The sequence below is a fragment of the Nicotiana sylvestris genome, chromosome 7, assembly GCF_000393655.2.
Source record: "Nicotiana sylvestris chromosome 7, ASM39365v2, whole genome shotgun sequence".
NCBI lineage: Eukaryota > Viridiplantae > Streptophyta > Magnoliopsida > Solanales > Solanaceae > Nicotiana > Nicotiana sylvestris.
The window spans coordinates 140,671,671-140,685,949 of NC_091063.1; the positions used below are offsets into that span (position 1 = coordinate 140,671,671).

The 14,279-nt window shown below is 34.8% G+C and overlaps 1 protein-coding gene and 1 long non-coding RNA gene across 2 annotated transcripts; both read left to right on the forward strand.

The window, feature by feature from the left end:
- The first annotated feature begins 7,993 nt into the window (after positions 1-7,993).
- Positions 7,994-8,420, forward strand: LOC138874192 (uncharacterized). Its single transcript, XR_011401232.1, has 3 exons — positions 7,994-8,111; positions 8,202-8,267; positions 8,380-8,420. It is a non-coding gene; the product is annotated as an uncharacterized lncRNA (long non-coding RNA).
- Positions 8,421-9,975: 1,555 nt separating this feature from the next.
- On the forward strand, positions 9,976-13,128 carry LOC104242800 (glycerol-3-phosphate 2-O-acyltransferase 6). Its single transcript, XM_009797880.2, has 2 exons — positions 9,976-10,687; positions 12,042-13,128. Exons 1-2 carry the CDS (start codon positions 10,070-10,072, stop codon positions 12,945-12,947), a joined length of 1,524 nt encoding a protein of 507 aa, XP_009796182.1. The 5' UTR covers positions 9,976-10,069; the 3' UTR covers positions 12,948-13,128.
- The last annotated feature ends 1,151 nt before the right edge of the window (positions 13,129-14,279 follow it).

Below are 14,279 nucleotides of genomic sequence, written 5' to 3' on the forward strand. Positions count from 1 at the left end.
GATTAAAAGACAAAAATCTAATTTTTAATCACCAAAGTAAGCTAAAGCTACCTAAAGCAGTAAAGAAAAATGACTACAAAAGTTTAGATATTCAAAACGTGATCGAATTTTGTGAAAGTAGTCTATTTATACCAAGCTAGAAATTTCAAACAAAATTGCTCTTTCTGAGGTTCTACGGCCGCATAATTCCATGTGCGGTCCACACTTCGCTTGATTCTTGACAGGAGCTGGATCTGCGGCCAGACAATTCTAGATTTCAGTCGCGTGTCTCTTGTTCTGCGGCCCGTACAAATCTGAGTGCGGCCGCTTAGGGCCCTTCTGCAGACCGGACAATTCTAAGTGCGGCCGCGTGGCTGACTTCTGCAGCCGCATTTCTTTTAGGATTGAACTGGTGACTCTCTTAACTTTAGCTCTGATATAGCTTCTGCGGCTGCATAATAATTGTGCATTCCGCACATTGCACTTGGACTCTGACAGACTGCCTTCAAATTCTACGGCCACAGATGAAAATCTGCGGTCCGCACATTATGATTTTGCTTGCCGTGATGTAGAAATAGTTTCTTTTTGGGGGACTGTTTTTGATGTTTTTGCCATTTCTTTAAAAGATGAAGGAAAAAAGAAGAAGATGAAGGTAAAGCAGTTCACTTAGTGATTTAGGGTGGAAACAAACAAGGTTCTACACAAAAGGATCTCAAGAAATCATAGTTTGGGTGCTAGAAAATAGAGAAATTTCTGAGGAACAAGAGTAGAGAAGGTTTGAATGAAAGAAGAAGGGGGTGTTTATAGCTTTCAAATGGCGGTTCAAATCCAGAAGTGGCCGACCAACGACTAACAAGCACTTAATTCTATTAAAACGTGACTGACGAGAAATTTCGTTCATTTTGTCATTTATGACGCAGAGTAACGAGGTGAAAATCGATAGCTCATATCGTTTCTCGTCGTTTACTCTCTGAAGAATAAGAGGACTATCTGTATACGGTCGAAATCGGGCTCGCCTACTACACGACAGATCGGGTTCGGAACATGAGGGATTGAGGACCGATCTCGAGTCCCATCGAACCAGAGCACGAGGTTAGAATGTCCGTCCTCGAGAAAATTGAGTCCATGACCCTAGAACCGACCCTGACCCCGAACGAGCTCGAAGAGACATTGTCTGTACAACCAACTAGAGATCGAAATAATAGAAGGACAAAATATTCGTGATCGGTCGAATATTACGACGGGAATCTCGGCACATATCAATAAGAAATCCGCAAATCAGGAAATTTTTACCTTTTATAGAATTGTACCTAAAGTAGGACTCCCCTACTATATAAAGAGAGTCTGATTACTTGTAAAACATATTGGAACACACATTCCAAAGTAGTATAATATTGTTTTCTTTTTGTAAGCTATTGTTCTTTTGGATCTGATATTGTTTGAATTGCATCCAGTTCAAGTGAGACTTACTTTTCAATGTTATAACTGTTCAAGCCGTATGGTTTGAATTTATTTTATTATTGTTCGCTTTAATTACAATTTAATATATCGCTTTGTGTCAAATTAATCCACGTATCTTTAAAACCACTTACAAAGTCAATTGTTATCCGATTTTGAAGGTAAAGAATATTTAGAAATAATTCACTTTTAATTTTTTTATTGTACCCACTTTATCCCTAACAAGAACCTTTTATAGCCACAGAAATATTATGGCGCTACTAAAATCTTCCCTTTTTTTCTTAGAGCCCGTTTTGACATAGGAATTTTTCAATTTTTTTCGAAATCAATGTTTGGCCATAAAATTTCCAATTTTCACTTGAAGATGAATTTTGGAATTTTTCAAAAATATGCAAAACTCCAAAATGTTGTTTTTTAAAATTTTCATTCAGATCACTCACAAAACTTCAAAAACAATCTAAAATTATATTCATGTCCAAACATAACTCTAATTTTTAACTACCATTTTCACTTGAATTTTTTTTCTTGGAATTTTACAATTCCTATGTCCAAACACCCACTTAAACTTTGTGTCAAGTTAACTACATCATCTAAATTGAAACAGAGGGAGTAATATTTTAATTGTTGTCATTACTCATCAAAGATACAAATAGATCTCGTGGTTTGTGCATTCTATTTATTCATTAAAATTAATACTATACATAGTCTTTACCAAAAAAAAATTGCTAGTAGGATTATAAAAAAGATTTGCCATTTACGAAATAAACCAAAAAAATGGTGCTCTTTTTTTAAATATTTTTTTAAAAGAGATTTGACGTGTAAAATCTCTTTAAGGGGAAGTTAATCTAGATGAAATATATAAACGGCCCTTTGAAGTTGTCCTCAACGACCAACTGAACACCTCAACTAAGTCCATTTTCAGTTGGACACTTCTTCTCCACTAAAGTACGACCTCGTGAACCCTTCACGCTGACATGGCAAGTGTGTACTTTATATTCAATTCTAAGCGCGTGAAACCCTCAAAATTAAGGTTTTTTTCTCTTTGTTTTTTAAATTTAACTTTATTTTATGTGGGTCCCATTATATTTTATTTTCCACACATTAATTTTACTTTCTTCCCTGAATATTCCATCTTCGTCAAACCTCTTCTTCACCTTAGAGCCAGCCATTGTCAACTAACCCACCTCAACGCTCTCTTAGGTTGAAGAATAAGCCTCCAAATAGTTATAATGAACGTAGGATTCCCAACAATGAGAAGATATCAACAAAGGATTTGGAGATTAACATAGCAGAAGGTAAAATCTCAAGATACCACCACCGATCTCCACCCTAAGACCAGTGATAAGGTTGTTATTTTGCCGCAAACCGTTGAGGAAAACCGGTAACATTGCTCCTCCGACATACTCCGGCCCGGTGTCCAATATCTCTATCGCCGTCATATCTTCCGATCTTAAGATTTGGTTAAAGGCTGCCATCTATTGGGTTTCTAAATTGAAGTGAAGTTCCGATTGAAGAAGGGTGAGTGGTGTGTTTGATTTTTTTTTTATTTTTTTTTGCAATTTCCCCTCTTCTGCAAAATAGTTGCTGAAGAAAACCGGAGATGAGGTGGAAGGGCTGGAGACGAGATGGTTCTGCTGGTGAAAATCTTCACATAAGTGGGTTAGGATGATTTTTGATTTGGGTTTGAGAAAGAAAAAAGAAAGAAAAACGTGTAGGGGGTTTTGGCAGCCATGGTAACCAATCAATTAGGGTGGGCAGATGTTCTTTGGGTAGGAAAGTTAATAGATAATCTTTTTTTAAAAAATAAAAATAAATACACGTGTCATTTAATGATTTATCCGTTTGATATGTTATCTGCAATTGTAATACACGCACGAGGACAACTTCAAGGAGCAAGCATATGTCAGTCATCAAATATTAAGTCCGCAGGAAATTACCCTGTTATTTTTTAAACCTAAGGACTGGTCATTAATAGTGTATTAATTATGTGGAAAAGAAAGAGATACTAGAAAAAGATGCACACTTATCGAATATACAACAAGTTTTAGGATCAATAATCGAGTATAGCCGTAATCCAACTGAGTCTTGTTTAAATTACTAGCCATAAATCAAGTAGGCCTTAGTTATATCACTTTCCATAATTCAACTATATAGGCCTTGAATCCCTAGTTTAGTTTAGGGAGTCAATTTAATTATATAGTGATAAGGTCCCCTATTAATGTTTATCATTAAATTGAAAAATAATAAGAATGTGAATAATAATAACAAAGGTGACTTTTAAGAAGATCAAACTAGATCTTTTTTATTTCAATTCCATGATTTGTTTTTGCACTAATCTCACAAGAAAACTGGTATTTCAATGAAGTGATAAGGATTTAATATTTTAATTACGACTAGCTAGAGAAAACCTTTTTCGTTTGGTGAGCTAACATTTTCGAGATTCGGATTTTCTCCTGTTTAACCTCTGGGCTCTGGCTTAAGCTCAGAACACTTCACATTTGATCTCCTTTTTTTATAACCATAATGTAGAAACTTGTAGTGTTCACTAATTGCTATATATATATATATATATATATATATATATTCCGATCCCGTTCTCTCTTTAAAAATTTTTATTTGCAGGGGATCATATTGTCAACAAGAAATCCGAAGACAATACATGCATCTTTTTGCATTTTAGATTTTTTTTTTTTAAATGATCACCTTTTTAGATTTGGTCTCCTTAATTTAGTCACCAACTTTCTGAACAACTGATAACAAAAGAAAATTCTCTTGTTAATTCTTGAGTTGACTACTTCTTTCACCGCAATAGTTGTTAGTTGAGAGTTTATATGATCAAAAAAGCAAACAAGTTGCTTGCGTAGCTTGCATCTAACTATATCTGATGCAATTTGTTCTTTTCTCTTCTTTTTTAAATATTTCTAGTCTCACTTTTCTAAATGTTTCTTTGCTCTGGGATAATATAGGTGCAATAAAGTCATGGTACTAACACAATTGCCAACATTTTTGGTGAAAAGGAAGTTAAAACCTGTGTATTAAAGTACTTGGTACACCTACTTTTAGTTGCTGTGAGTGAGAGACATTCATTTCCTGCTATGACAGAATGTTTTTTCTTTCTTTTACTGTGGTAAAAATACCTTGGTTGATCTCAACTAGGGATGGGCATAAAATCCGAAAATCCGAATTCCGAATCGAACCAAATTAATTTGGTATTTCGGTTTCGGTTTTTTCGGTTTTTCGGTCTAATTCGGTAATGAATTTTCGGTATTTCGGTTCGGTTTTCAGTTTTATAATTTTGCAAAGTTGGTAAACCGAAATACCGAAAATATCTAAGCGACTAACCCAATTACCTATTTTATAGGCCCATGCGGTCAGGCCATGCCCCATCCCCAGCGTCCCACTCCCACCCAGGCCCAGCTCCCCCAACTCCCAACCCAAGCCCAATCCCAATCAATTACGAAATGCAGACTCAGTTAATACCCAACCCAGACCCAAGTCGAGAATAAAATTAGGCATTTCATCAAAGACAAGTAGGGCATTAGCCATTAGGGCTTGCTTAGTGCTTACTGCTTCAGACTTCACTTCAGTGCTTAGGAGTTAGGACTGTAGGAGATATCATCGAGAAGAAGGAGACGAGAATCGACTGCGAGTCTAGGATATCACTTATCATTCTGCGATTCTAGATGAGAATCGACTGCTTAGGATATCAGTCTACGTCTCTACGAGTTACGACCAGTCGACATTCGAGCTCGAGTCTCATCTCATTTTCACCGGTTAACTTCACTACTTTTGTAAGTTTTGTAAGTCTCATCTCATTCTCATGACCAGTACTCGACTACTCTCTGAGGGTTTTTTTGAGTTTTTATATTTTTAAGTTTTGAACTTTTTGAGTTCAGAGTTCAGACGCATAAATTTTTTAATTTCTGATTTTCTGCATCAAACTAATTTAGGGTTATAGGCGGCGATTTCCAGCTCGATTCGATTCCTCACTCCTCACAAATTCCGGGCAAACGAAGTATCGAAGACGCTGCTGTCCTGTTCCAGTGTTCCGAGCTCGATTCAATTTCAATTTCAAAGGTATGTTTCGCTTTCTTTTGGTTGTACTGCTGATTGAATGAACTGCTGTTCCGAGCTTTTCCCTTTAGTAGGAAAATATCATTTGTATCACGTTCATGCTGTTTAATTCATTTGCTTGTATAATAACAGTTGTGAGTACACAACTATGTGTTAGGCTTACCATATGATTACTTTGTTTAGGTCTGATTTTTAGAACGTTACCATATGAGCAGAGCAACTAACAATAGCATACTGCTCTCTTTGAAAACCATGAAATACAGTATCTTCTAGTATGTTGGCTTCTAGAATTTCAAGAAAAGATTTAGTCACTCTCTTATTCTTTAACCCAGGATCATTTGTTGAACAATAGTCATTGAAACCTTTTGTGTAGATTTTGGTTTCAAAATAACAGTTACTGGGAATTTATGTTTATATTTTTTTAATTTTGTAGGGTAGCAAGGTAGTTAATTTGTTGATTGTTACTGATAGCAAGGTAGTTAATTTGTTGATTGTTAATTTATATTTATATTTGTTTAATTTTGTATAGATGGAAGATACAAGTAAAGTAAGTGATGTTGGTTCTAGTGAAAGTTTACCTATTACGGTAGATAGTAACACCAACACCATTGATACTCAAGATTCCAAGAAAAGGAAAGCAATGCAACCTAGGTCTGACGTTTGGAACCATTTTGATAAATTTGAGGTTAATGGGGTTGGGAAAGCACGGTGTCGATATTGTAAACAAGCTTATGCTGCTAATTCATCTAAGAATGGAACAACAGGATTGAAGAATCATTTGCTTAGATGCAAAGAATACCCACTTAAAATTGCAGAAGATAATAGTCAAACAAAGATAAATTTTCAATCTTGCCAAAATGATGAAGGATCAATTTGGAAATTTGATCAAAAAGTGGTTAGGAGGGCCTTAATTGAGATGATAGTTACTGATGAACTACCATTTAGCTTTGTAGAAAATGAAGGCTTTATGAAGTTTATGAGAAAAACTCAACCACTATTTCGTCTTCCTTCTCGTAGAACAATAACAAGGAATTGTTATGAAGTTTACGGTGAATTTAGGCAAAATCTAAGAAGTTCTTTTAGAGAAGCACAACCAAAAATTTGCCTAACAACAAACACTTGGACTTCATTACAAAGAATAAATTATATGTGTTTGACAGCCCACTTCATTGATAGGGATTGGAAGTTGCATAAAAGAATACTTAATTTTTGCCCTATCACTAGTCATAAGGGTGAAGAGATGGCTAAAGCTATTAGGGATTGTTTGCTTGAATGGAAATTAGACAAGGTTTTCACTATTACTGTGGACAATGCTTCTTCAAATGATGTCACTGTCAAAGAATTGTCTAAACAGTTAGATATGTGGAAAACTAATATGATGAGTGGTAAACATCTTCATGTGAGATGCATGGCTCATATACTAAATCTAATTGTGCAAGATGGTTTGAAAGAACTTGATGCTTCTGTGACACGTGTTAGAAATATTGTGAGGTATGTGAGATCTTCGCCTGCAAGGACCTTAAAGTTTAAACAGTGTTGTGCACATGTAAAGGTAGAATGTACCAAAACGTTGTGTTTGGATGTTCCTACCAGGTGGAATTCCACCTATTTGATGTTGGATACAGCTCAACACTTTGAAAAAGCCTTTGACAAGTTGCATCTTTTTTATGATGGATTTTCTGCATATCAATGTTCTCATCTTTGTGAAGATGGTGGTAATGCAGGTTCTCTTGAATCTGATGATTGGATGAATGTGAGGAATGTGATAGAGTTTCTTGCACGATTTCACGAGCTAACTAAAAAAGTTTCAGGTTCACGTTATGTCACTTGTAATTCTCATTTTGAGGATGTATCTGAACTTTATTGTCATTTGAAAATGTGTTTAGCTAGTGAGGATGAGCATTTGAGAAAAATGGCTCAGCAAATGCAAGAAAAGTTCAAGAAGTATTGGGGTGAGCCTGAAAAGAAGAATAAAATGATTTTTATTGCTTCCGTCTTGGATCCACGTAATAAATTTGAATATGTTAAGGGAGCACTTGAAGAACTTTTTGGGGAGGAAAAAGGGAAGAAAATAAATGCTGAGGTGTATGCTTATATGAATTTTTCGTTTGGAGAGTATCTAAAAAAGTATTCAACCGAGTCTTGTCCTCAATCTCCATCTAGTTCTACTTCATCTAACAACACATTTAATACACCTAGTGGGAGTGTTATAAGTGCATCAAAAATAAGGACTAAACTTAGCTTGAAGAAACAAAAGGAAGACAATGGAAGTGGGGGTGCTAAATCGGAGTTGGATAAATACATTAGTGAAGAACAAGAGCCTTTTAGTGAAGAATTTGATATCTTGAGTTGGTGGAAAACACATGCTCCTAGATTTCCTATTCTTTCGGAGTTGGCTCGTGATGTGTTGGCAATTCCAATTTCTAGTGTGGCGTCGGAATGCGCGTTTAGCACTGGTGGCCGTATTCTTGATTCATTTAGGAGTTCATTGACTCCTAAATGTGTGCAAGCTCTTATTTGTCTTCAAGATTGGCTTAGAGAAGAGAAGAATCCTATTAGTGTTGAAGAAGACTTGAAGTATCTTGAGGAACTCGAGCTTGGTAAGCTTTAATATTTTGTGTGTATTTTAATTCAAAATAATATATCATGCTTTTTCATTTGTATGACATATTTGGTCGTATTATCTTTAGATATGGAAAATAATGGAAGCACTACTAGCATTGTTTGATGTATAGTTGCAACTTGCATCTTGAGTGGTAAGTTTAATACTCTATTTGTTTGGTGATAATGATATACTTAATATTTTGTAGTTTTGTTTTATTATCATCAAACTATAATATTCTAACTTATGATTTATATATTTTTTAGGTTCAAGTGCAATCATGCCCCGTGCTACTGCTCAACGCCCCGTGAGGCCGTGCTACTGCTCAAGACTGTTTGTTGAGTGATGCCCTCTCTGTTTTTGTTGCACTATGTTTAACTGTTAAGACTGTGCAGACTTGCAGTTGGCCAGTTGCAGTGTTGCACTGTGTTTAAATGTTAATACTTAAGAGTTAAAGACTGTTTTTGTTAGACTGTGTTTAACTTGTTTAACTGTGTTTAAGTTGTTGGACTTGTTGGACTGTGTTAAGTGTTTAACTGTGTTTAAGTTGTTTAATATAGTTGTGTAATCAGTAATGTGCATTGTGCAGTTGGCCAGCTTTTGCCAACTACAGTATACGCCAGATTCATTGCAAATTTGCAAGTTTGTATATGACATACAGTATTGACAATTTGACATTGAGTATATTGGCGTGCAAGTTTGCAAGTTGCAACTGCAGATGTTATTCTTATTTCAGGCTTTCAGCCATGTGCAGTTGTGCACATTGTGGTTGTGCAGTTCAGCAGTTGTACACTGTTAGTGTTATACAGTTATAGTGTTATATATCGAAAAACATATTCTTTTAGAGTGAAAATTTCAATTGTGCATGTGCATTATTAGCACTTAGCATTGATTGTTCATTGATTGTTAAACCGAAACCGTACCGAACCAAAATAAGAAATACCGAACCGTACCGAAATAATTTGGTACGGTATTTGGTATACACAATCGATAAACCGAATACCGAAATATCGAACCGAAATTCTTAAATACCGAACCGAAATACCGAACGCCTACCCCTAATCTCAACCATTGAGTTAATGAACTTCCACCGCATTTTAAAGTTATGTATGAAGCATTTCGCGTTCACGTAGGATTTGGGGAAAGCTCGCACTTCAAAAGGGTATAATATAGGTAGTCTACCTCGAAACAAACATCAGTGGCTGATTTCACTACTCAAATCCATAACCTATAAATTACATAGAGACAACTTTATAATTACTCTTACGTTGTTATTCACCACTTTTTAATACCTGTCTTATTTTGTTTTGTGCTAAACTCTTGTGATATTTATTGAGCCGAAAGAGCACTGACTGTGAAGATGTTTAATTAAGACAGGTAAAAAAGAGGATCAAACAAATCCTTAAGGGGAAAAGGTATAATAGCACGGCGAAGACGGCATCTAAGAACTAAAAAGTAGGCTAATTGAATGTTAACCTAGAACTGTTATATGGACTTTCAACTACTAATTGGACCCCTCTTCTACAACTGCCATAATTTTAGTATCAACAAAAAGCCTTCTTATAATGGTTCTTTTCCCCAACCCCACCTCTCACCCCGTCAAATCCTTCAAAAATTAATGAATAATAACGGAGGACTTTCATATCATAGCCTACAAGATAGAATAACTACCCGCTATATACAGTTAATTTGCATAATTATAGTATTGCATTATTTTACATTATCACTATATATAAATTAAATAAACAAAAAAATAAACACTTCTATCAACCACATAACATTTTCAAGGTTAGACTAACAACAATTATAACATGGCCATCTTTTCTCATTTCTTTTTAAACCCCTCCCTTCTCTTCACAAGAGATCACATAGCCCAAAAACACACACACACACACATAATCTCTCATTCTTCCTTCTCTCACCCCACTTCCCTAAAACATAATAACATAGGGAAAAATGGGTGCTCTTCCCCATCTTGAACCCATTTCAAAATGTAGCAAAAAAAATAGATTAAATCAAACAGTTGCTTCTGATTTAGATGGTACACTCTTGATATCAACAAGTGCATTTCCTTATTATTTTCTTGTTGCCTTAGAAGCTGGTAGTCTTATAAGGGCATTATTCCTATTAGCGTCTGTTCCATTTGTCTATTTTATTTACATATTCATCTCACAACCTATTGCTATTGAAACATTAATCTTCATTTCCTTTGTTGGATTAAAGATTAAAGACATCGAAATCGTGTCGAGGGCTGTTTTACCTAAGTTTTATTCCGAGGATGTCAATCCACAAACCTGGAAAGTGTTCAATTCTTTTGGAAAAAGATATATTGTTACTGCAAGTCCAAGAATCATGGTTGAACACTTTGCCAAGAGTTTCTTAGGTGCTGATAAGGTTCTTGGAACAGAATTAGAAGTTTCTAAATCTGGACGTGCAACTGGTTTTGTTCGAAAACCAGGTGTTCTTGTTGGAGAGCATAAAAGGGTTGCTATTCTTAAGGAATTTGGCACAAATGTACCTGATTTAGGACTTGGAGATAGAGAGACTGATCATGATTTCATGTCCATATGCAAGGTAAACTTTAGTCCAATCTTTTACTATAATTACTCATGTCTTTTTGGTCTTGGCGTAACTGGTAAAGTTGCTGCCATGTGATCAGAAAATCACCGATTCAAGCCGTGGAAACAGACTCTTGCAGAAATGCAGGGTAAAGCAGCGTACAATAGACCCTTATAGTCCGTCCTCCAAACCCCACGCATAGCGGAAGCTTAGCATATCAGACTGCCCTTACTCATGTCCTTTTTGCGAAAATGACCCCCTATGGCCCGTTACAGTTTGAATAAAAGAAATCGATCCTATATTGGCATTACAATATTTATATTTTTGGTGGGTTAGTAAGATGTTTTATTGTTCTTGATGCTAACTCATGATAGCTCTTGTCTAAGAAAATCATTTTATTTATTTTTTTGCTTTTCCCATCTGTTTTTAGCAGTACATGTACACCACATGCATTAACACGGGAAATAATGGAAATTTAAAAGATTAGATTAGGATACTAATTACATCTATCAAAGTAGACTACGTATTGGAGTAAATAGTTATTGCTGCTAAAAGTGTAATAATTTGTTGTAGTGTATAGAAATTATAGTGTCTATATTTATGGGCTGGATTTTTCTTATGATCCCAATTTAGGGTTTTTCACTAAAGACTTTGTTTTAGAGCACGATTAGTATGACAGAGACCAGAAAGAAAAGGTTGATCTTATGACTTGCCGTACACACATAGCTTTGTTATTTGTAAAATTATTAATATGCTCACTTTATTAAAATCCTTAGTTATATTGATGACATGTATTTCAACGTACTAGGAAAACAGACAAGTCATGATACATCTTTCACGTTCCACCATATTTTTCATTTAAGATGTACCTCTAAAAGGATACATATCAAACCCATGAATATTTCTCCCAACTCTCTCCTTGGGACCAAATGGATAAAGAAAATTTAACTTTAATAAATTAACAATTCAAAAAATTACATTGTCATGTCATTATAAGGGTAATTAAACATGAAAATTCATATTTAATGGAATGGAAAAGGACTAAAACTGCCTCTGATATGTTGGATTTTGTATATAAATATGCCTTCCATCCACCTACTCATGAGCTAAAAATTCCCCGTTGTTTTCTTTTCACCCAAAAATGCCTTAAAAATTAACGAACCAACTGGATGAAGATAAGTAGTAACTTTTTGGAACAATAATATAAAAGTTCATTTACACTATTAGTGGAAACTTTCTAAAAATTACTCCTCACGACAAATTAAGTTAATTCAAAAAAATATTTTGAGAATTATGTTACTTTCAAGTTTTTAAAGTAAAATTGTACATGCTTTTTACTATTTAATTCATTGTCTAAATATTATTGCAGGAAAGGTACATGGTCCCAAGAACAAAAATCGAACCCGTAGCGAGAAATAAACTTTTAGGTCCTGTCATTTTCCATGAAGGTCGTTTAGTACAAAGGCCTACACCAATTATGGCACTCTTAACTTTCTTATGGATGCCAATAGGAATAATTCTCTCCATTCTTAGAGTATACCTTAATATTCCTTTACCAGAAAAAATTGTCAGATACAATTATATGATCCTTGGTATTAAACTTATTGTCAAAGGTACCCCTCCTCCACCCCCTAAAAATGGCCAACGTGGGGTACTTTTTGTTTGTAATCATAGAACTGTCCTAGACCCTGTTGTCACAGCAGTTGCATTAGGCAGAAAAATTAGTTGTGTTACATATAGTATTAGCAAATTTTCTGAAATGATTTCGCCGATAAAAGCCGTTGCATTGTCAAGAGAAAGGGAGAAAGATGCTGCACATATTAAGCAATTGCTAGAAGAAGGTGATTTGGTTATATGTCCTGAGGGGACTACTTGTAGGGAACCTTTTTTGTTGAGATTTAGTGCACTATTTGCTGAGCTTACTGATAGAATTGTTCCAGTGGCAATTAATACGAAACAAAGTGTTTTCTATGGTACGACAGTTCGTGGGTACAAATTCTTGGATCCTTATTTTGTTTTTATGAATCCGAGGCCAACTTATGAGATCACTTTCTTGAATCAACTCCCTCCTGAGCTCAATTGTAGTAATGGTGGAAAATCGGCAATTGAAGTGGCGAATTATATTCAGAAAGTTCTTGGTGGTACTCTTGGCTTCGAATGTACTAATTTGACAAGGAAGGACAAGTATGCTATGATGGCTGGAACAGACGGTCGTGTTCCAGACAAGGAGAAGGAGAAAGAGAAAGAGAAACAGATGAACAGAGAAAATAAATGAATTAGCTAATACGTAAGACTTATTTTTCAATGACTTTTTGTATGGGTTTTTCCGTCTTTTTTATCATGGTAAAGAAAAAGAAAGGGAAAAAGATTGATAAGGAAAAAGAATTGCTTGTATTGTGATCATGATGATGATTTTTATCAATAAATGGTTAATAGGTATATTGTTTTGATTGGAATGTACAAGTTTTAAATGCAATTTTTTATTAATTGAGTGAATTTCTAGTAGTTGATATTGAGGTTGGCTTATGTCCATGCAGATTAAATGAAGTCATTTTCAATGCCTTAACTGAAAGCATGGCATGAATATGGTGATGACTTTTGGCAGTTATTTTAAATTCGAAACTTAAATGTAATATAACTCATGTGGCTGTGCCCATAATTTAATCTAATTTTACTTTTGTTTTGAGTGGTTCAAACTAAATGAGAAAAGTTTCAAAGAGTTTTCTACTCTTTGGCTGCATTTATATTTCCCCTTTAATTAAACTTTTTGGTCGTACTATGAGTTCGATATATCTTAGTATCTTAGAATGACTTGTCCTTGAAAGACAATGGTCCAAAACTCACCAATGTTTACAATTCGCAAGAGTATACTCCAACTTTATTACGTTTACTCTAATTGGTACAAGATTTGTTTTTATGTCTTTTTCGGGCTACATATATATTTTGGCATATAGTACATTATTTGTTTACACAATAATGTTAGTTAAAAAGCCACGTATATACAAAAGAGAGCTTTGTCGGCCCGTAAATTATTTATAACTTGGGGTGTATTTGGTATAACGGAAAATTATGTTTTCCGAGAAAAAATATTTTTCAAGAAAATATTTTCTTGAAAATAAGTAATAATGTTATTCATTTTCCGGTATTTGGTACGCAAATTAAGGAAAATAACTTCTCAATAGTATTCATAAATAATTTAGATACAATAAACATGAAGCCATAAACTTACGAACCAACAACCTTCCGAATACACCAATTTCATAAACTATCGAACCGCTAAACTTTCGAAACCGTGAACTTTCAAACCCGTAAACTTTATAATTTCTAAACCTGTAAACTTCCAAATGCATAAACTTTCAAACTCATAACTTTGGAACTTGTAAAATTTCGAACGTGTAAACCGAAAGATGAGAAAATTAAAACTGAAAATATATTAAAAAAATATTTTTTTCCGGGGGAGGGGGAGGGGCAGGGCGATAAATAAAAAAATTAAAACTGAAATATATTTTTTTTCGGAGAGGATGGGGGGTGCAAGTGAGAGGGGTTGGGGTGGGTGCTGAGTGGTGCAGAAAAACGAAAAAAACAGAAATTTAAAATTATAAAAATA

Coding starts and splice junctions, on each gene's coding strand:
- LOC104242800 (XM_009797880.2), top strand. CDS start 10,070: ATGGGTGCTCTTCCCCATCTTGAACCCATTTCAAAATGTAGCAAAAAA. Junction 10,688..12,041: donor ATTTCATGTCCATATGCAAG/GTAAACTTTAGT, acceptor ATATTATTGCAG/GAAAGGTACATGGTCCCAAG.